At 37.3% G+C, this 24,275-nt stretch overlaps 1 protein-coding gene across 2 annotated transcripts in view; it reads right to left on the bottom strand.

The window, feature by feature from the left end:
* JMJD1C (jumonji domain containing 1C) overlaps nucleotides 1-24,275 on the bottom strand; it is a 169,208-nt gene that overhangs the window by 106,856 nt on the left and 38,077 nt on the right. For both annotated transcript variants that reach the window (XM_062000967.1, XM_062000966.1), the window contains exon 2: nucleotides 2,802-2,966. In XM_062000967.1, the coding sequence (XP_061856951.1) occupies nucleotides 2,802-2,966 (165 nt within the window). The remainder of the gene's footprint in view (nucleotides 1-2,801; nucleotides 2,967-24,275) is intronic.

The following is a 24,275-nucleotide window of genomic DNA, read 5'->3' on the forward strand; positions in this document are numbered from 1 at the left end:
ACTCTCTGGTTACCTAGTTACTAACCAAGGAGAAAGAGGTGCTACTTCTCATTTCCTCACTTTGTCTGCACCTGGCCTAAAAGCCTAAAAGACAGTTATGAGGTCAATGGACCCTGTACTTCCAATAACAGCTTCAACTCTGTCATTCGGACATAAAAAAATTGCAAACATTTGTGACTAACTTGCATTCTAACAATTTCATAAGTTTTATAAAGTGGAGATTACATTCTATCACCTAATTGAGTAATAATAGAAAAGAATAAGTGTGAAGTACTCAGACAGTAGACTGATGTCTGCCTATAGAAAACCCAGAAGAAAATGCAGATCTTCTGAACAGGCTTGAATACCACACAATGAATACAAAGTATTTTGATCAAAGAACAAAAGGTGATAACCATCTAAACAAACAAGCACTTTCCATTCACTCTACTAAAGGCAAAGTTCCCGTAGAACTACCACAGAAAATATAAACACAGCTTAAGTATTTGTTATGTGTTAATATATGAAATAAAATTGTAACAAACTTTTATTTTGGTATTTAATATGAGAACAAGATTTTTCTTTTTCAATAACTACTACTACAAGACTCAATTTTTCCAAAAAAGTCTGCATTATCACATCCACACTCAGGATCTTTCACACAGAAGTGCAGATATTCCTATTGCTGTTTCACAAATCAATTTTTTTTACCATCTTTTCCATTGCTTTCTCATTTTTAATAAATCTTGTTTTGGGAAAAAAAAAAAAAGCCCAAACGTTCCTAGAGGTCATCCACTCCCCTATACTACAGTGTTCACACAGTCTGGCAACAAACCCCAAAAGTATCATGGCAATTTGAGCACTCTTCCTGTTACCCCAAAGCCTGGTGTGCTCAGCACAGCTATTGATATAGCGCAGAACTTCGGGAGGTCTCTATGGAAGGAATCTGTTCTAACTGGAGTTAATATGCTGTATCCACACTTTCCCTCAAATATGGGTTTCTGGAATGGATGGCTAGAGGATTTGACTCGGAAAACAATTGCTAGAACATTTGTAGGCAAGCCAAGTACAAATGCTGAGAAACCATCATCTTTAACATCTGGAAATTGCAACCCAACAAGCTATTTGAGGCCCACTTTGGACTAAATGATTTCTATTTTTGAATTGTAAAAAGAGAAGGTGGATCTTTAGCAAACCCTTCTTACACCTATCAGCTACCTCAAGAACATTAACATTATTACTTTTTTAATTATATGATGGAGATGTACGGACAAAAATGTTCCTGCCTCCTGGACCAACACAACTTTGGAAGAATTTCTACTAAGAGAAAGGCGTGACAAATGTTTTCACACACTAGTAAACAAAAATATACTTTTGGTTTGGGGATCAGCAGCCACACTAGAATACCTTCTAGAAATACACCCTTTCTAAATCCTAGAAGGATCTTTATTCTAGAGGTCAAGATGAAAGCATGTAAAACAGCAGAGGGCTACTATTTGTAATGTTGCTAACATTTTAAAACTACCTCTCAATCAAGGAGAGCTGGGTGGCTTCACAGAGCAAATGACATGACTCTCCAAAACTAAAAAGTTTTTTGCCTGTACAAGCAAATAGACTATATATCATGAGAGTTAGCTTGTTTTACTCAAGCATATTAGCACCAACGAGGCGAGTCAAATAGGAATATTAACAGAAAAGGTGATAAGTTAACCCTACGCCATCTATGCAACTCTTCCACCACTTGCTTGAACAGGCTGTTTCGTGAGCTTTAACGTGACTGTTCCAACCACAGCTCCAGAAAAACAATCATTTGACAGCATTTCAAGAAGTCTATCAAGTGCTCAGAGATGAGACTATAAAGAGAATATTTAAATGAAAAACAGATACTGCTCAAGTCCAGAGGAAAAAAAACCCCACCCAACAAAAATGTCATTTAAATTCATTGGGACTATAAATTTCTAAAAGAAGTTACAGGTAAGTTCAAGACTGAAGTTACAGACACTGAACTTAATACCAAATGTATCTAAGATTTCCACCATTTTTATATATTTCTTGGGAGCTCCTTTTCACCTGCCAGTCTATGAGAAATCTTCTCCAACTCTACAAAGCAAAAAACACCCCATATAGTAGTTTCCTGAAGTCTTATACCTGTCTGGCTCTTCTGAAGACTTAGACAACATTACTAGTCTCTTCAGAGAAAAAAAATAAATACATGTTTATTGCTTAAGATGACCTCATTGGATCTTTAGTATTCATCAGGCACGTCAAAAACAGACAACCTTCTAGCTGTTCTCTCAGCAGCTTTAATGTTTGGGCAACAATCCAGGAAGAATGAGGGTCACAAGTATCATGTCACAAATCAGACAAGCAATTATCACTTACTTAATTGATCTTTGCTCACTTTTCTCATCTTACTGAACTCCAACCTGAATTCTAGACACATTGAACTCCCACAAAGGGGGTATCACAAGATTAAGGGTTTATTTTTCACCTTGGAGGATTCAATCCTCCAAAGAACAGTAAGAAGCATTGCTGCTAAATTTATATTTGAAAGAGGCTTTTACTATGGGAAGTGCCACTGGTTCTTTTATGTCACTCAGACTAGGTTTGGAGTGCTCTAAATTGATTAAAAAATGAAGATGAGTGACTTATCACATCACTCCCACCCTTTCAACAGCTTTATTAGTATTTTCTTACCCTCCACCCACTCCATGCTTATGACTTTCCACCACCATTTAAGTAACCTAGACAGTTTCCTAAGAAGGACAGAATTAAAGAGATTAAAATGATTAAAATAGTTTATTAAATGCAATTTATCTTACCAATGCAGGCCACTGAATTTGTTTTATCTTTGATCCCTGAGTCTGGCTTGGGTCCTTTCTTTTTGCCCAGACCAGCTGGTACTCCACCAAGAAGGCTGCAAAATCTTCATAAACTTTAACCCATTCTCGTTTCTCCCATTCAAGGTCATCGAATTCCACATATACCTGGGGAAATTCAAGAACAGCAAAGGACGTATTACTATACATCCACAGCATATGCATCTACATACACTTTTGAAAGCATGTGTTTTAAAATTTAACCCAAGTGCTTAATAATACACATTTTCCTGTTCTGATATTGAAACTTCATGGACCACAGAAGAAATTTTTCTTGGCAATGTATTTGTGCTGAACAGAGGAGAGTTATATTTGCTGAAACACTACCATTAACATTAGGTATCTTATAACACTAGGTATTTATTAGGATAATTCAAGTAATATATGCAGCTATTTACATTTAACTAAAGAAGTTTTTCTCATTCTCAGTTCAAACATTTATCATACAATGCAAATCAACCTAAGAAATGCTGTTTCAAGAAAAGAAAAAAAGCAGTAGCCGTTTTGAACAGAACCAGAAAGGACATCCTGAGCCTGCAGACTCTGTTACTTAAACAGGCAAGCTTAACACCCAGAACCTAACATAAGCAGCTCAGTTCTTGACATTTCTGTCCTTCTGGAATCCTGCTCCTTTAGAGCAGAAAAAAAACTGGACACTTTTTGTTTCTAGATAAATTAAATTGGAGCCAGTTTGCAACTATTTGACTTTGTGCCATCCCTATTCTGCAGGTTATACAGATTTCCCCTGACATTTTTACAGAATAACCATACTCTCTACTCAGTTGTGCTCACTAAGCTAAATAGCCAAACCTTTTGTCTTCTCTTGTAAAGGGAAGAGGGAACTCAGAGTTAAAAAGCTGCACACAAGCTATTTGCATTAGAACACACAAACTCCTCTAAAACCATTACATTTCAAAACAACAGATATTAAAAAAAAAAAAAGACCATAATCAATTGCTTTCTTTTAAAAATTGTGAGAAATTTCTTAAGAAAAACAGATATCATTGTAAAAAAAGAAATCACTGTCACACAAACTGTAGAGGAAGGGAAGATGCTCTGCTGTGCTCCTGAATTTCAACTCTCAGACACGCCCAAGGCAACTTCTGAAAATTTATTTTCTTCCCCTAACTGCTTCTGAGAACTTAATTCACTGTCACTGAAATATTCTTGTCATTTTAACTTCAGTTAATTTTAGGCCTGCAACATACTTCCTTGTCTAGACTTTGTCTCACACTTACCAAACATGTACTACATAGTGCTCCTTCTCTTGTCCTTCTCCTGCCTGTGTACACAAATTGATACTAAGCCTCTTCTCACTCCTGTATCAAGATTCATCATTCCAGTCCACTCCCACACTTTTTTTAACCCATGATACTCCCATTCTGTTCCTAAATACTCCCTTCCTTCTACCTTCCAACTTTGAAACAGATTTAAAAGATAACTAACTGCAGTTTCTTTTTTTCTGTAACAGCCCATTATTGCAGCTCCACTTAAAATTTGTCCAAATAAAAAGGAAAAAAGTAGTTTCTTCCTCTGTCAAGCTATTTTCAGTCTACCAACTTGTTTCACTGTTCCCTCTCCTCACAATCTCCATGAACTGCTCACTGCTCTGACTAACCACAGCTACCACTCACTGTGCTCATGACTTCTCATCCACCCCCTACCAAATACTGACACTCGACAGTCCCTGTCATCATGCATCCTTGTCAACAATATCTTATTCATGGCCAACTAGTCTTTCCACCTCTTATCCCCCATCTCCTCTTACCAGTCATTTTCTTTCTGGTCTGGTCTTAAACACAGACTGAAGGTAAAGTGTGCGCAGGGCAGTTGTCTGCATTAACTACAGTTCCCTCTTTACTCTCCAAAAGCAGGGCTTTCCCTCTGCATACACCACCTCCACATCTGGAATTTCTGCCATCTACATGTTGCCACTCCTCTAACATTTCTATTGCCCTGGTTGATCACAGTCCTCCACCATCTCTGTATCGCCATTTTCACCAATACAACTACTTTTTCCCCTTTGTCCTTTCCACTGACCGAGACTCTCAGGGAAGTATTGCTTGTCTTTGCAGTGGCACTAGAATCTGCCCTATTGGAAGGGTTTGTATATAAAAATGATCCTCTCACTTCAATTGTTCATTATTACAGCTATTGCCTGTTATTTAAACCAAGTAAAAAATAATGGCAAAACCTCAAAACTCAATATTGTAAACTGACACCTTTTCTTAAGAAGCACTTTATAACAAGTTAATTTATGTAAATTAATTTAAAAATACAAAGATGCAGAATAGTAATTTCTTAAAACTGAGTTAATAGTAAACACCATAATGCTTTAAAGCACTGGCAGGAAAGCACATCACCTCTTAAATCATCTTAGCAGCAGTACCTTGTTTTTGCAGCTACTTTGAACCCTTCTAAAGAGACATTTATTTCTGCAATTGATCAAATGATGACATTTAAACCTTCAGTGACAGTACGGTCAAAAATCATTCTCTAAAGTCATCTTCCTCCTGGCCTGTCCTCCTGAAAATTCCATTCTATTTTGGACTGGTCAAATATTTAAAAAAATTATTATCGGGTAAGACATTTTCCTTACTCAGCCTACAACAGTGTAACAGGTTAAGCACCAAGACCTTCAATAGCAACAAATTTTTAAAAATAGGAGGAACGGTGAATAGAGTGAATAAGTGTTTTTGGAAAACATAGATTAAGTCTAAACCAGAGTTGGCAGTTTAGAAACCACTATGCTAAAACATACTGTATCTTCTGGAAACTAGCCAAAACTTGCGGGTAACTGTGATACAATCTAGTGTTTGTGTGCAAGTTTTGCACCCCAAATAAACCAAAATCCGCTGCAGTGACAGTGGGAGTTATTGCTGAGCTATCTACAGAGTCTCTTGGCACCGTATTAGATCTTCAAAGGAGCAGTTCCAAGAAAAGTGGAGAATGGAGCATGGCACAGAGCCAGTCTGCCATTGCCCAGGGCACCATATTCCTCCTCTAGTACGATATATACACAAACTTACTTGGGAATCACTTCTGGCAGCTACCACCACATTCAGCTTTTGATGCCAAGACTATTAACTATCTGCTGGCTTTTCAAAGCTCCTCTATTGAAAGCCAGAAACAACATGGACAAAATGCAGAGCCCAATCCTTCATTCATTCTCTTTTTTGATAGGAAATATCCATATGAATTTTTCTAAGGCAATAAGAAAGACTTTGAAGAATATAGGCTTCTTCTTTCTCTGCATACTGACCTACCGCACAGAAAACAGCAATATCCCATGCAGCCCCATATATGAAGAGGAGTAAAAAGGGGAGAGGAGGAAAGGAAGCAATCCAGTAACCTACGCCAACAAAATAAAACATAGAGCCAAATTCAGACTCCCTAAGGAGTGCAAAAGCTGAAGATATTTAACCTTTCTTGATTCACTGAAAATAAAAATCTATACAGCAAGAAACTCTACAACATTTGCCTCCCTAAGAATGAATGTTGATTTTGAGATTTTTCAGCCAAATTTTGCTTCCTTGCCTTGTCAGTTATACTGAAGTTTGGGTTCCCAGAGTGGCTCGAAACTTCTGACCACGTATTAACTCACTTGCTTAAAAAAGAGAAATTCCCATTGGGGTGATATTGTATTTATAATTGGCATTAATGTGCTAATTTTGTAATTCACTACTATTTTCCAACAGGAAGCAGAATACACTTTTAGCATGTTTTTCCAAGCAAAGCAACAACAAATTAATTTCCAATGGAGTCAGCCAAACAATTGCAACAAAATATTGCTGTTTCAAAGCCAAAACACAGCAATCATGATGAAACACTCTACATGTAACACAGTGATCCAGAGCTCTCCAGTCACTTCTGCTCCAAATACATATGCCTCACCAAACAATTCTAAACCACTTCAAGCTGTCACAAAAAAGGTTGACTTCCTGCAAAGCTGACCTATAATGCTAAAAAGTATAGTCCATGCACCATCCACCCACTTGAGACCACCTGAGTGGGTGGATGCTGTTTTTAATTCATATACGTTGCCCCGTGGCTGGTCAGCGCTGAAGACAACTTCAGTGTTAACAATCCAAAAGCTGACTTCAGGTTAGGTTGGCCCTGGCAAGAGCTCCAGGCAACACAGCTACAAGAAACACTACAAACTCACCTCCAGTAACAAGGAAACAGAGTGCTATATTTAATTACTAACTTTCTAACCCTGCATGCTAAAATGATCCATACACCCGATCTATATTTAACAGAATACAAGTTGTTTTCTCTCCTAAGGGTGCAATATACAGTTTCCCCTTTATCATCTAAAGATTGTTGGCAAATTATTTCTCTCGGGGGGGGGGGGGGGGGGGGGAATCAAGCAATCTTTCTTGTTTTTAAGAAGGCAAATAAAACATTTCTACTTTTGTACTACACTGATTAGCCTTTCGTTAACATAAATTTGGCTGCTGACTTATAGGTGAGTTGCACAGCACATGCCATGGGGTTTAATTGGTAACATTTTTAATTCAGAAGAGACAGAATGTTACACCATGTGCAATTATAAAGTACATATACTTTATACACCATTTATAGGAGCTAAGAATTCAGAACTCAGTTCCAAAATTATCTGAAGAATTCAAAAGTCTTACTTAAAGACAGATCTAAAAGTCATTGCCTGCAATCGATCATCAAAAACTAGTTGTCAGATGCAGTTTTCAAATCTCCTTACGATAACGACAAGAATGCAAATTTTGTATATAATTTAGCAGGAATTTACTTGAAAATAAGTGAAAAAAAAGCCACGTTTCAGTGGCAATAAGAATGTTTTACATGTTGCTGCTGGGGCATTTTGTTTTGGGTTTAAAACCCATGGCACCACCATGTGAGAAAAAAAAAATCCTAATTGATGCCTCCAACTTATACACAGCAACTGACAGAATCAGAAACCACATTACATTATGTCAGCACAAAAATCCCAGATTAGTAAATTAAAATAGAAGCCCAAGTTACTTCCTCCCTACCCATATTCTCCAGTGTCAACTGCAACCTGCAAATGCTAATTCTGGAGCACAAGTATTTTTATGGGATGTTTAAGAATGGCTTACTATTGGCCTAATAAAGAGGGTGTTGGGAGTCTCCTAGTTCTGAGAGGAAAACATACCATCAGAGAAGAAAATTCAGAGTGCCCCCTGCTCCTGCCTGCAGAAGCAGACAGAGGTGGCAAGTCCGGGTATCCCCAACTGAACCATCACTGGTTGCAATGTGGGTCTAGAATCAGCAAGAGAGTTTCCACAGGCCTGAATCCCACACAACTCTGACAGCTTGATTAGCTCCAGTGGGCTTCTTTAGCATTCTATGTGGTTGAAAATTAAAATAAAGTATACTAGGCTCCAAAAAACTTCTCCATCTACCTGTCAAGATGGATGCTATTACCAAATATCTAACTAGTATAAACCAAAGCTAGTTCTAAGTACACAGAGAATGGAGCCAGTAAAACTGCTTTCATCAAACTGAAAGTCTTCCCATCCAGTTTTCAATATCCTTGCCTTCTCAGTTTTTTACAGATTGTTTCTTTGATGGAAATGGTATTACCCAGCAGTTGAGTCTTTCTAAATATATCTTTAACTAATCAAATGCAATCAAAGCACAATTTACTATAAAGCAAAACAGCTTAACACGGTAAAATTATTACTGTGTTACAGAAGTGCTACTCATTTCCACATGGAAAAGTGGTGAAATAGCAACCAAAGACAGCAGTAGAGTTTTTTGCTTTATAAAGGGCTTACAATATTGTTCTATGCTAAAACAAAATCTTTCACAGCAGCATTTCATAGTCATTCTACATTAAAAAGAACTCATAAAAGAATCATACCCTTTCCTTTATATGTTGAAATGCTATATATTTGCATTTTACAAATCCTTTAAGCAAAGCCGCACAGGAAAGAAAAAAAAAAGAAAGAAAAGATGATTTTAAAATAGATTGGCCTCCGTCCAGACAGCCTAAAAGCACTGGAAACAGCTGCAATAACAACAACAGATTGGTCTTTAAATCAAATTCTTCAGAAATAAAAGACAGTGCTGACTACCTCCATGTATTCTTAAAAACACACATTTTCACTGCAAATCAGACATGTTCATCCCTAATAACAAAATGTAAATTCTATTTGTACACAAGAAAGTATTTACTTTTGCCACTGAAATACTAATTGTACTGCGGGTGAGAAAACACAGAGTGACACAGTAATTCTTGAGGAGACCTGAAAATGTCCTTGACAAAACTGGTATAGGTTCATGAATTAGACTTTACTAATTCTTCCACCATTAAGGTTGATAATAGCTCATCTCAAGAAAGCAAGAGTTCTGCATCTAACTCTTGAGCACATGAAAAAAAGCTGTGGAATCAGATACAAGTTTTATAGGAAAGAACATTAGAAGCCCCTTAGAGGATGGGGCTAATTAATAGTGTTCAGTTATTTGATGCTATTTCACCACTTAAAGAAGAAACACTGAATTCTTTGTACAAATGTTCAAATCTGCACAGCTGGATTTATTTATTTGTGGAGCTTACAGTTGGCAACAAAAATTTAATGGCAGAGCATTTAATTTTCTCTAAAATAGACAAAAATAGGTCCTGATACTTTCTGACGAACTCTGGAAGTTAAAAGGGCAACTCCTCAAAGATTAAATCCCCTTTGACACATCTATTACCACGAAACATAATATTCATTATTCTGAAGACTTAAATCCTGTTTATTCCAAGACAAATGGAATAGGCCTATTCCCGCAGAAGTAGCCCTCAGTTATAACCTGGGAAATTGAAGTGTACACAAAAAAAAAAAAAAAGAGGCTAGTTCATTATCTGCAGGCTGTTTAGTCTCTGATGTTTTTGAACTGCCTGAAAATAGTTTTTTGCAGAACAATGGTTCTGGGTTTGTTCAGCAGGAATGGACCAACAGGTATTTCTTGTAAATCACTAGAAAACTCTGCATACCAGCATCCAGATATAAGTCCTTTGAAACACAAAGAGACAAATCTCCAAAACCCCTATAGTCATTACTGAGTCAAAAATGAAACCTGCAGCTTCACTATTACCTGCTTAAAAATTTCTATAATGATATGGAGGAACCTGATTCCTTGCTCAAGACATACAGTGACAGACACACTCAAGTTGAGGGCATACTTTAACTGTCAACATTGCTCAACACACTTCATAGATGGAAGAAAAAAAGAAGACAGTCTTCCTCTCAGACTTCTGAACCAGAGACACATGCTTGCTGGAAGACATAAAATATATGCCATGTGCAGGAAGGAATAAGATTAGATGTAGCAAATACATGCTTGAATAAACATGAAATTTCAAGGTAGCTTCCTTGTATCAAGCTTTAGAACACAGAAAACCTACTAAAAGAGAAGTCTTCAAATAAAATCAATGATTTCAAGCAGTCAGCAATATCATGACACATTATGAGGAAATTAACCAAGAAATAATCAACATGTCCTGTTCATGGTTCATCTTGAAACCCTAATTCTGCATTCCCTGAATTGCAGGCTTGAACATTGTCTATTAATAGAATTGTTTTTGCAGAGAAAAATGGTTGCAAAATTGAAGGAAAATATCAGTACTGTTGCAACAGCCTGCTGCAGTCTGTGGCTTGGATTGCTAAGCAACCACCACATCACGTAGAGTACAAGTAAGATTGCAGGGAAGCCAACAGAATTAAAAAAGCATCCTGCATGGATGCCCCAATACCATCCTAAAAAATAAAGAAAAACATTTAACACACACACCCCTTTTACCCTTCAAGTTAAAATGCATATTCTAAACAGAAAGCTGAATGGAAAAAATATTAAAGTACACTGTATGGCAAGAAAACAACCCATATATCGTCATGGAATTTAGACTGGTAAATGAGTCTCTCAAAAAAGACTTGTCCCTGATAAAAAGATAATTCACAAGAGGGCCAAATTTTATTTCAAAATTCAGACCTTAATACTTAAGTGACAAGCAAATCAGAAATTAAACTATGACTGTACAGAAGTCAAGCAGCCCCATTTCAGAAATGGTTTAGATGCCAAAAATATACTGAATTACTCATCCAAAATGAGAAATAGAAGCAACTAAAAAAATTTATGAAAGCATAAACTATTAAATCATAGCAACAACTACTTAAAACATATACATTACACAAAAACATCCTTTATGCTTAAAGTCTTCCAAATTCTCTTCATCACACAACAAAGGAAACTTTTCTTACTATATCTAAATTTCTAAACACTAACTGTGAAAATAAAAGTTAAAAAGCATACATACTATAAAAAGTCTTCAAAAAAGGTAACTTGGTGTTCAAAACAGACATTTTTGATGCCAACACCTGTCATTTAATAAGAAATCATTATTAAGTCTCAATTCAAAAAAGGTCAAGGTACAGCTGTAAAGCCACTCACAGGGAAAAAAAGACAACTTCGGTCTTCCTGGTACAGGCTGAACACATAGAGCTGGAATTTCAGATGGCCAGGAACTAAGGAGAGAGCTATGACAATTCTATGAGTTTTTCCTGACATCTCACTCCAGCCTAAACCTGAAGCATTGATAAAAAGAATCAATGCATGTGCTAAAAGCACTGAGACTTTCCCATTTCTACCAAGGCAATCCCATTAGCCATCTTCAATAGGTGAGGAGCCAAACAGTCATCTTTCCAAGGTTCAAAGGACTGATCCCTTCATTAAGACTTGGACCTAGAAATATTTATCAATAACTACTGAGATCAAGGTTCAATCTGTTTTGTATGTTACTATGGAAAGTGATGCCCTCCCAAAACCACAGTGTAGGGCCTGAAAAGGTACAGTGTTTCTTCAACAGCAAATATTTCTTTGAGGTCAAACAAAAAATGGCAGAAAAATAAAAGCAAGGTTTTTACCCCAGTATCTTAAAATCCAGACTAGGAAAAAAGACTCAAGTGCCTCTCAATTGCTCTGTGTGTCCACATCATTCTCCAGACAGCAAGCCAAACAAACAAGGAGTGGGCTCACAAACAATTTCCTTTTGGTCAGATAAACCCAGGGACAGCAAAAAGACATCAACAAAGCTCTAGCACAGTGACAGATAACACCGGAGGAAGCTGGTTAGCAGATGTTGTTTATACCAGAGCCATTCTCTCAAGGCCTAGTTCATGCAGCAGGAATAGAATTAGAGAACCTCACACAATTCATTACTGTTCTTTGGTCAGCTTACAGGAATTAAGAGAACTATGGACTAACATTAAAAGAGTTCTCAGGAAATTAACATCTAGAGATGAGACAGTCAATTTTATTTTATTATAAATTACTGTTAACTACAAAGCAATAATTTCTGTATTCTGATGACAATGCAATATTTGCTTTTATAACCAGAAGTATTAACATTAGGTAATAAGCCAAATATCTCCACAAGTAGAAGATAAAATAGTATTTTTTTTTCAAAATCTTCAACTACATCAAGACAGGAATCCTGAAAAGTAAAAGAAATTTCGTGAAGTATTTATCTACTTCATTGATTATCCACTAAAATGTTTTAAGATATTTTTCCAGATTGTTTTCCTACGGAAGAGGACTAGAACATTTGAGTAGGGAAGTTAGTGTACCGTATCAATTACTTTAAAGCTTTATCTCTGATAAGAGAAGAATATTTTACTGTCTTAATAGTAACTTCATCTCCTCTTTCCTCCACTTAGCTAGCTCTCTATAACCACAGTTTACAATCTGTTTCTCCTAGTCCTGCCTAAATTACTTCTAAGCAGTATAATAAAGACAAACAGCTTCCAAGTTCTTCCTAGCTAAGACACAGAGGTATTTCATTTTTGCTGTGTTCTATCTTTGGGTTTGGAAATCTGAACTCCTAAAAGTCTTCTCCTTCAATGTTGTGACTGTATTCAGTGCTATCTCACAAGTTGAATTACTCTTTTGTTTAGTCAGAGATGGCTTGTTACCATTCCAGCCTTTGCATTTCAATCTCCTGCAAGTCATCTTTCAAAACCACATCTCTCCTTCTTTCACATAGCTGATCTTTGTCTAGTCCTTCATACAAAAGTCATCACTCATTCAAAAGCAGCTTCACATAATCTTTCTGATACAGCTCAAAGCTTGAAGACACATGCTAACAAAGGACTCAAAATTTACAGAAGTCTACTTCTTTTTTATGGATTAATTGCAGTGTTGAAGAAGAAAAATAATATCTGTGCTTGTAGGCTGAAACTTCAAAGGGTTAAAACTTGTCTAGTGTATGTGATCTTCCTTGATTTTTCTGTTTGGTATCAGATGGCAAGGCCAGACTTTATAGAGAAGAACTAGGTCATTACAGTTCATGGCACACCAGTGTATAAATGTCCACAAACTGGGATCAAGTTTCATTCTAACTCTGAACTATCTCCAAGTATTACTAAAAGGCCAGAGGAGATTAAGACCAGGGGTGGCAACACATGTGAGCAAACAATACATCATGAAATACTCTGCCAAAAAGCAGCAGCATTTTGGAAGCTGGAGGAAGAATGTAGCCATGGCTTCCTGGGTTTTCCCCATTGTCTTAATTCATGTCCTCAACCTCCTCTTTGCCCTAATAGCCACTCCTCAGCCACATGTATATGAAATTTCTGACCAAAAAAAAAAAAAATTACAATTCCATAAATAACAGCTAAATTATAAAGAAATACAGCAGCATGATAAGTAATTTAGGCAATTACCTTTGCTACTTCATAGTCTCAGTCTCAAGGAGATGTTTTACATCAGAATGAAGACTCATTAGTAATAGGCACAGATAATTTGGTCCCAACTGAACCAAATTCTTGCATTTTGCTCATGTACTTTAAAAATCTTCTGGTAGTTCCTCATTTGTGGGTTGTTTCTGAGATGTGTTTTGTTTTCGTTTTTTTTAAACACTACAACAAACTTTAGACACTGATATTGAATTGGGAGTTTCTGCACTCAGTTCATGACATGAGACAAGCTGCAATCTCTCTGCTTTAGTACCCACACTGCAGAACACTTAATAGAATCACTTCAACCCACTGTTGCCTGTTTTGACCACAAATTCTTTGGGAACTGAAATTATATGTTTACATGACACTAAAAGTAATGGAGATCTGCTGTCAGAGAGTTATCAGGTATAACTGAGGTTTTACAATATAAACCACACTGGAGCACACAAATATAAAAACAACTGGCTTATCTGAACAACTGCCCACTTTGTTGCTGCTGCTGCTAAGGCTGCGGAACAGGAAGGACGGCTTCAAATAAACAGAATTACTGATGCATAAAAGCTTCAGGAATATAAGGGTGAGAAGCACTTAAGGTTACACAAAACATTCATGATACATATATTAAAACCCTCAACATGTCTGTCTCCTTTTGTTTTTCAGAAGCTAAACTTTTTCTCTCTTATCTTACATACAGTTTTATCCTGGAACAAAATTTCTCAAGTATGGGTAAAAGGTCCTTGTGAAAGGTCATTCAATCTTTTACATCTCAAGTACAAACTGATTTATTTCGGTATCACAATTCTGCAAATTACAGATAAATGTTTATGATTTTTACCTTAACTGCATGTTGTTGTGTTTTTTTTTTTTTAAAAAAAAAAAAAAAGCTTACAGCAAACCATTTTGGTTTGGTTGGGTTTTTTAAAATTACAAATTGTCCTAGGAATTTCCAATGTACTACAAATCAAACCAAAAAGTGAAGTGAATGTAACATTATTCTTTTTTTGCTCTACTAGTAATTTCTTGCAAATCTTTTCAAGAACAATAGATCCATTGATAACACCAACAGAACAACAGATAACACAATCAAACCCTCAGTGCTTAAGCCCAGAAATAAAGACATGAGAACAAAACACTGGAAACCAGTACAAATCAAAAGCTGCCTAATGAACCAAATGAATAACCTTAATTACTGCATTAGCTCTCTCTGGTTAACTTAGTAGTGAAAAACTCCAACAGACATACACCCTAACAACAGCAAGTATAATGTTTTTTAATAAATGGCATTTTAAAGATGACTATGATAAACTAAAAGAACGTTTGTTTATGCACAATGATTTTACAGGCTGTAACTATAAAGGCTGTGCCTGGAATTTAGAAAAAAAAAATCCTCCCTGCAATTCAAGATGCATGCTTCAGAAAAGGGAATTCAAAAAGCATTAATTCAGAACTGTACATAATTTGCTCACCATCTGTGCAAGTTTCTGGAACAAAACAAACCAAAAAAATTCAAACCACAATTTTCTGCATGTCCAAGGCAGTTTTTAATGCTACAAATACTATATATGATAATATATCTATTGTGTTGACTCTTCTATTTTAAAAAGTTACTTAAATCCTTCATAGAATTGAACAATTAAAATGTGAAGCTTTAAGTACAAATATGAGGACTGGTACTCTTCATCTCCTCCTTTCTCCCTTTTATTTCTCCACCATCATTTTGCTAATTTCAAATTAAGATACAGTTTTATACAAGTGAAATGACTCTCTGATTCTAATATATGCTAATTCAACCATTGCTGTTTACAAAAAATGCAGAACTTCCCCAAATTTATAGCACTGGTTCTGCATTTGCAAGTTTATTTTCTGAGGCACTCCTTGTAATTCTATTAATCACTTAAGACTTTTAACCAGAATCTTTGAAATATATCAACATAAGAACGAACTTTTTTGCAACAAATGTTAAAGCACCTCATCTACTTCAAGTTTTCTGAATGAGGAAATATCCTGAAAACAAACAAAACGACACAATCTGCAATAGATTGTGCACCTACTGTTAAGAGTTATGAACACAGATGAGATTTCTGAAAAAAAAAGTAACTAAGTAGAGGCTTTATGACTTTCAAAGGTAACCCAAGAAATCATAGACTTTCCTGAGTGAACTTGAATTTGTGAACTCTATTGTACTATAATTCAGCACAAGAGAAGACAGAGCATACTTGCATCACACTTGTTCTCATTCCCCCTGTGAACAAGCAATAAGATTAGTGATCGATTTAAGGGACACAAGTGTTCCCTTCAGGAAAATAAACACAATATAAGAAGATATTTTTGACTGAAGGAGTCACTAACTGCAGATGATCAGGTAGTGAGGTGGATTGCTAACTGGTTGAAGGGAAGAAAGCAGAGAGTTGTGATCAATGGGGCAGGGTCTAGTTGAAGGTCTGTATCTAGTGGAGTCCCTCAGAGGTCAGTGCTGGGACCAGTACTGGTCAATATATTCATAAATAACCTTGATGAGGGAACAGAGGGCACTGTCGGTAAGTTTGCTGATGATGCTAACTGAGGGTGGTGGCTGATGCACTAGAAGAGTGTGCTGCCATTCAGCCAGACCTGGACAGGCTGGAGAGTTGGGCGGGAAGAAATCTAATGAAATTCAACAAGGGCAAGTGGAAAGTCTTGCACCTGGGAAAGAATCACTCATGTACCAGTACAGGTTGGGGAATATTGTATTTGTTGAATGAAATTGTATTGTACTTGTTAGAGAGTAGTGTAGGGAAAGGGATCTGGGGGTCCTGGTGGGCAGCAGGATGACCGTGAGCCAGAAATGTGCCCTCATCGCCAAGGCGGCCAATGGCATCCTGGGATGTATTAGAAGGGCAGTAGGTCTAGAGAGGTGCTACTCCCCCTCTAGTCTGCCCTTGTGAGACCGCATCTGGAATATTGTGTCCACTTCTGGGCTCTTCAGTTCAAGAAGGACAGGGAGCTGCTGGAGAAGGTTCAGTGCAGGGCCACAAAGACGATGATGAAGAGCGTGGAGTATCTCCCTTATGAGGAAAGGCTGAGGGAGCTGGGGTTCTTTGGCTTGGAGAAGAGCAGACTGAGGGGTGACCTCATTAATGTTTACAAATACATAAAGGGTGGGTGTCAGGAGGATGGAGCCAGGCTGTTCTCAGTGATGTCCAACGATAGGACAAGGGGCAATGGGTACAAGCTGGAATATAAGAAGCTTCAAAGAAACTTAAGGAAAAATTTCTTCACTGTGAGGAAGCACTGGAACAGGCTGTCCAGGTGGGTTGTTGAGTCTCCGTCTCTGGAGACATTCAAAACCCACCTGGACGAGTTCCTGTGTGACCTACTGTCCTGCTCAGGCAGGGGGGTTGGACTAGATGATCTTTCAAAGTCCCTTCCAACCCTTAAGATTCTGTGATAAGTATTCATTGGTACTGATGAAGTTAATCTGTTTTCAAAAATCTATCAGGGAATGACAACTAACGTTACTAACCTTGCTTTACGATACACCTTCTGCAGTACGATACACCTTCTACATTACTATATGGACTTAAAATCTAGATGTTATTTCTAACAATTAGTCTCATTTTCTTGTAAATTGCACGTGTAATATATCTTGTGCTGCAGTAAACTTACTGTGAATGAGAAAGGAACAATTCTTATTCATGTAAAACTTCACTTAGCATCCAAAAGAGAAGTGTAAGACAGAGATATCTGTCTTCTACCATCAACAAACATTAAAACTGCAATAAATAAAAAGAATATGCAATAAACAGTTTTAGAAGACAATCATTATTGTCTCACTGCTTTTGGTACATTTATTTCACTCTAATACAAATACCCTGCATATCAAAATCCACAAGAGTATTAAGCACAGTCAAGGCAACTGCAATATACTTTGAACAGATAATAGTTCTCAATGTTGCAGGTAAATACATATACCAGTACTTTTACTCAATGTATGTATGAAAATTAACTGCATGAAGGTTGGGGGGAGAGGCAGCCATATTTTTCTCCTCTACATTTTACTTCCCACAAAACCAGTACCGCCATGCTGTTTTATTTTCCAATCACTGTCACTGCATGGAATAAGGGAGGGAGGACAGAACGGCACAGTCAAACTTTTTTCTCAAGTCTCTCTCTTAGGATGGGAAAGAAGAGATCACCGCTCCAGAACAAAACAAACATCTAACCAACTTAGGAAATCAGTAAGAGTTGCTACTGTCCCCAACTACCTCATGTTTAGATCAGGAGATGAGGGCTGAATAAACAATATTCCAAAGCAACATTAAATGCACTACAACACAGGCAAGGATAGCTTTTTAAATTTTGCTTCTATGAAAATTTCATAATATTACATTAATGAAAAAGTCTGATTTTGGTACACAGATTACTAGATATCAAAACGAGTTGCTAGGGAATTTTGGCACTGATTTGTGGGACTCAAAAACAAAGAAACATACCTGACAACTTCCATAGCACTGAAAAAATTAAGTATTCTTGAGCACTGAGAGTAAAGGACAAAGATATCTAGGCTAATATGTGTGGATTCTCTTACCATCATATCCCTTCCTTTCCTACCTGGATTTTTAAAAAATGATATATTCACAGTGTATATTTTGCCCAAGAGTCCACAATGGCAGGACTGGTTGTTCAGTTAACACAAACCCTTGCTTTCAAGCACAGGCTGGTTTTTTCACATGCTTTCTGCAACCTACAACAACAACAAAAAAGAAAGGAAAAAAAAAACATAAACAAACAAACCTGAAATCAGACCCATCCCCAAGGAAAGTGTGCAAAATGCTTAGACAAGATGAATCTTTTTGCAATTATTTGATTTTTCAAATTTAAACCCAAACACAGGCAACATAGTCATCATATTTTTTTCACATTAAACTACTAATTTTTTTTTTTTTTCCCCCCACATGCAACACACTGAAAAACAATTGCAGAGCTTTGAGGAAAGCCAGCACCTGCAGGAAAGGGTTTAGTTTGGCAACTGCTGGTGTTGTTGAGTTATTCATCACATAAATCTCTTATTAAGTCCCACCTCTTTCCTGTAGTTCTAACCGTTGGAGTTTGAGAAAACAGACCTCGTTTCATGCTAAACTCCCACCACTAAGCAGCTGAATCTCCTACATTACTTAGGATACTGTTCGTGAGAGCAGATTTCACATGGAGTCATGCAACATCCTGTTCCAAGCCAAATGCTCCAGATGGGATATGTTTCACTGCTGCCTCCCCCTCCCCGGCCCGTTTAAGCTGGTTCTTTTTTCTTGGAAAGCATTTACCCCAAATTGATGCTATAACAGCATGCTAAATTTGACCTTTTTAAGAAAAATACGGACAAATCAAAACTTACTCAAAATCTAAATGTCTTGACTACACACACACAAAAAAAAACACCACACCACTTACAAATTATCAAAATATTTGTATTAGCTAACCAATTAACAAAACTACATATATGATAAAATAAATTACTTGATGTGGCTCTACACTGCAGGAAAATCTGTCTTGTTTCAGAAAGTTTACTAATCATTTAAAAGCTTAACATTGTCACGCACGTTACTAATCTAATGGAAGTTCTCATCGACATAACAACGAAAAAACTGTCTAGTCTGCTGATCACACTGAATGCTGGCAATTTCTCAAACATCTGCTAAAGGTCAGATTTCCACTGCATGGAACCAATCAATGAAGCTACACAACACTCCCAACACCATTGGAAGTGCCAAACAAAGACCACTGTTTTACATAAGCAAAGAAACTCAGCCTGAAATCTTGCAAAACACTACCAGCAAAGTCTTTGCTCCTGTCGCCACATAGCACTCGCCTACCTGGCAATGGTTGTTAAGATTTATCCTAGTTTTGCTTTTTATAGCGCCAAGAGTTACTTAATACTAGCCCATTTTTGTACATTATTAAACAGTGTGCAGTTGACACCACATACAGAGAAACATTAGAGAGGAAAAAAAAGAACATGTATTTCTTAAAAGAAGGAAGGGTTTAAGTGTTCATCATCATAAAAACTACATTTCATAAAACTGAATCTTCACACATTTAGTGCCTTTGTTTCAACTCAGTGACTTTAAAAAACGCTACCCCTACCGAGTTCTAAAAAACAGATCTTGCAGCTAAAAAATCAGCCTGAAATCATAAAATTCTCCCCTCAAATCCTTACTAAGCAACCTCAGAAATATAATCCCACTATCCTAACAGATTAGGGTATTGCTGGCTACTGCTATAAACAACATGCTCCATATTTCAACAGCTTATCATGTGCCATAAAACCAGCGCTTTAGCAAGAGTCTATGCAGAAGAAATAAATTATCAATTCTGATGCTGCTGAAAAGTTTGTTCTATTTTTCCAGATAAAACATTATTTTATATATGGATAATCTGGTATTGATTTACAAGGAAAACCTTCTGCACACAGGAGAGAAGGGCCAGTAACAAACCAACTTGATGGAATTCGGGGATTTTTTTTAAATTGTCTGTCACTAAATGATCTTCAAACTACAATTTTAGGCTTTTGTTGTTGTAGCTCATATTGTTAAAAGAATATTCATTTTAACTTCAGAGCCAACAAGGATAAGAGAAGGGAAGCAGAAGTCAGCAGGCATTCCAAAATATTCTGTAGAACTGTTTTCCTGCATTGTTTCTATAATAGAGAAATGGCATAGTCGCAGGCAAGTCTAAACTAAGGCAATGTCCCATTAAAAAAAATGGTTCATTTCTTAAATTAATTTTTAATTTAATTGTTTTTACTAGGTAATCACATCACCACATAGGGAATAGCCTTGTGCCATAGCCCACGCTGCACAATGCTGCTGTCCTAGTCCCACGGTGCTCACAGCTTTGCTCCTGATCCCATCCTCCCTGGCACAGCTGGGACAGAGCTACCAAACAGCTCACGCCCAGTGCCCAAGGTGAACTCCACTCTCTCTCAGAGGGACCCGAACTACCATACCAGCAATTAGTACTACTTGTCCCACATGAAAGGAGAGGACTGAACAGCAGAATCTTACACTACAGGGCACAGGAGAGGGGACCAGCACTTCTCCATCAAGATTAAGCTCAACACGCATGGTGGCGTTTTCTGACAGCAGTAACAAAATAACAGCAGCTCAGGATGCTTCTACAAATACCTACCAAAAAGTTTTAACGGCATGATAAAACTTGGTATCATCCCAGAGACAAAACTGAAGTTACTAAAACTGAAGTTAAATGTGTGTGCCAAAGAAAAGGCTCTTGAAGTTCTTTTATTTTATTCAAGATGAACAGCAATAGGATTTATGGCATGAGGACACAGTTATTTCTCCATAGTTGTTTCACTTCATCTTAGACAAATGTCTTCAGGTCCTTTAAGCAACTTTTTTTCATGGTGGCTTCTTGCCTCATGTAGCTGCCAGTGTTTGAGCTGACCTCGATTTTGTGGAACATTTAAGGGTATGGAGTTTTGTCACACTTCAAAAAATCCCAGAAGATAGCCTCAGAAAGGCCCAGCAGTATCCCGCTGTCTTCTAACTTCCAGTCATTCAGCCATCTCTCAATGCAGGAGAAGCCAAGAAAATCAACAAACATCTGTACGAGATGCTTCAGGGAAGAGTGCAATGACTATCATGCTCCATGTTTCTTTTTTCCACAGGTCTAGTACAACTTGACATTACAAAGAGGTTTCTTCAAAGTATGTTTAGAAGCAGCACACCACCCATAAGGGAAAAAATGTAACAAGAGACCAGCAGAATTTGCTTATGAAAGAGATATAGGGTTAATTTCCCTAGCTTTCCAGTAGATTCACCTCTACCTTAGAGAGGTTCTAAGACATTAGTGTCAGTTTCCAGAGGTGTTTTGATGACATAATATTAACCCCACAAAGCAGTAAGCTAAGGCAGCAAGTGTCTGTAATGCCTTATAAGCATTAACTGCCCACATGGAGTGCACCTACACTACCTTCACTTATTTAGTGTACAGTCTGGATGTTAGCCAACAAATGAGGAAGAGATATTAGAAGTGAGCTAAAACGATATGTAAAGACCAGTTTTATGAGTGCTGGCCAACTGCCAAAGCATTTACTTTGAACTCCATGTTACCGTGGCTACAACAGCTTAAAACCAGCTAAAGTATGTCTGCTCTGCACTGCAGTGCACATCCAGAGACTAGTCAGCTTGCTCTACTTTACTCTCTAACGTGAGTCACACACTGCTTTTAGGGAATCCACTGAGAAGCAACTTAGTAATAACCCTCAGTAACACACCTGAGTTGCAATGTCACCTTGTACCAGTGAGTAACCTGTACTACAAGTCACCAATTTACTCATTAAGCAGAGGGAAGAGAGGGGGAAAAAGTAGCCTAAATGCTGCTTGCAAAAGAGCTGTACAGTGAATGACTAACCCAAGTAAAGCACAGAAAGATCACCATTAAATAGACACTATCCTAGCTTCAAATAGTTGGGAAGAAGTTCAGTACTTTAACCCCAGGTTTAAAGCTCCTAGTCATGCATAATCATAGTTATCCCCTACATAATTACATTACTTACTCATTCTGTACTGAATGGATTATTTTTTAGAAAGAATTCTCAAAAGTTCACTAGTTCAAAGCATGTAAAATGTTCTTTGAATATACACTACCAGAATTGCTCCCCAAATCATCTCCATGCATGTACATTTAAGATTAATATCTTACAGTTTATTTAGTGAAAAGGAAAGGCTATGAGAAGAAATTTAGATTTAGAAGCAATTTTCCCCTGTGGCTCCTCAGAGAATGAAGAACAATGCTCTCCAGAGAACCTCTCAAAACAATTGTCCTTTTTCCACAACAGCTGCCATTTACTTATACTCTCAGAAGGACGGATGCCATAGGCTGCCTTTCAGCAAAGAATAACTGTTACCTAGCTTTCATCCTTTCTCAAAGTCATCATCTATATCCATACAGATAGGAAGCCACTTTCTCCCCTGGGGGCAATTGGCTCCATTCCCAGAAGCAAAAACAGAAGGCAAGTAGTGGCCATCTTTGTACAGACAGTTGTAGCTTCAATCTAACTGAAAAATGAGAACTTGCAGGCACAATGGAGGGAAACGCTCTTTGAGGATTCCTTCCCCAAAAATTCATCTCAGTCCTAAACATCCTGAAACCTGCTGCACCTGAATTAACCAGCAAGATGGATAAACAGAAGGAGGAAATAGATACACATTTCAAGTACGGGGAGGAAAAAAAAAAAAAAAAGGAAATGAGAAAATTCAGTTCACAAAATATCAAGAATGAAAATAAACTGTAGGTCCTGTGGCCCCGAGTCAGTGGGGCAAAGCAGCTGTAAATCTGTCTAAACTGGCTCTGCATTCTCCAGTTGCTTTGTTGTTCCAGAATACATAAAACAGTTATCACATGCCAGTCCGTGTGATCCTCCAAATGGTTAAAAGTCTATTTTACAGGGTTTTCTTTTGTATGAACCAGGCAAGAACACTGCCTACATTGACTAGGAAAGATGGGCCAAGCCAAAGGAACTGCCAGAAGAGAACTATATAAAGGCTGAGTCAAGTCACTAACTTAGAATCAAACAAAGCATTTAACTGGGAGAAAACGGGGGTGTTGGGGACAGAGAGGGACAGATGTGGATGGACATGGGACAGAACACGACACAGACTTACAAAACAACCTTTTAAAATATGCTATTAATTACACTTACCAAGACTAATTGCAAAGTCAGGTAAATGCAGGCTTTAACAAAAGACACAGACAATTTCATTTTCCTTGGAATTTTCTGTTAAAAATTTCTTTGCAATAGTCTGTTTACAATACTATTCTCGAGTTTATGGTTTTACTACTCTACTTGTTTTGGTGGTGATAACATTCTTCCCTTAATCAAACATTCTTTTTTGATAACAGTCTTCTACTGATCAAATTTTCTACCACAACTCAGTAGCCTCTAAGATTTTGCTGCAATTCATTAAAAGTGTGAAGTGTGTCAGGCAGCAGGACTACTCATCTGAGTTAATAGCATTACCATTCCCTGACATTTTAGTATTTCATTTTGCAGCCTTTATCTTTAATTACATTTTGCACTGGAATAACAAAGAATACAAAACAAAATGAAACAGCATAAGCAATACTCTGAACTAGAGCTGCCAAGATGCTTTTATCTCAGATGCCTGCAGGTTTTTTGCACTTTAGTTTTATACCTTTTCCAACATTTTGAGAAGCATGCTATGCAGTCAGCTAATTCAATAGGGTTTGTTTTATTAAATGTTCTTGCATATGGCACTTGCAACACTCGCTTCTCTCTCCACTTGCTCAGACATGAATACTCAGTTATAGGAAAGTCTAATTTAAGTATCAAAAATAAATCCATTTAGAAAGTAGAATTACACTTTAATCCATGAGCATACAAATAGTTATATTTCTAGTTCAACTGTCATCAGTGGTAGTCTGTAAAGTTAATCAAGCATGCCATATAATGCAGCAATTAGACCAATTTACTCCTTCAGAAAATATAAAAGCAGAACTGGAAAGAAGAGGGAAAAAAACCTACACAAAACCAAAGCCTGCAAACTACCAAGGGAATTAAGAGGAAGTGCACACTGCATGTCCAACAGACAGGCAGAATCCAGAAAGCAGAACATGTATTTGCACTGTTAATGCCAACAGGTACAGTTGGAGCTGCCGTCATACTCATGGTGCCTCTTAT

This window comes from Colius striatus, chromosome 8 (genome assembly GCF_028858725.1).
Source record: "Colius striatus isolate bColStr4 chromosome 8, bColStr4.1.hap1, whole genome shotgun sequence".
Taxonomy (NCBI): domain Eukaryota; kingdom Metazoa; phylum Chordata; class Aves; order Coliiformes; family Coliidae; genus Colius; species Colius striatus.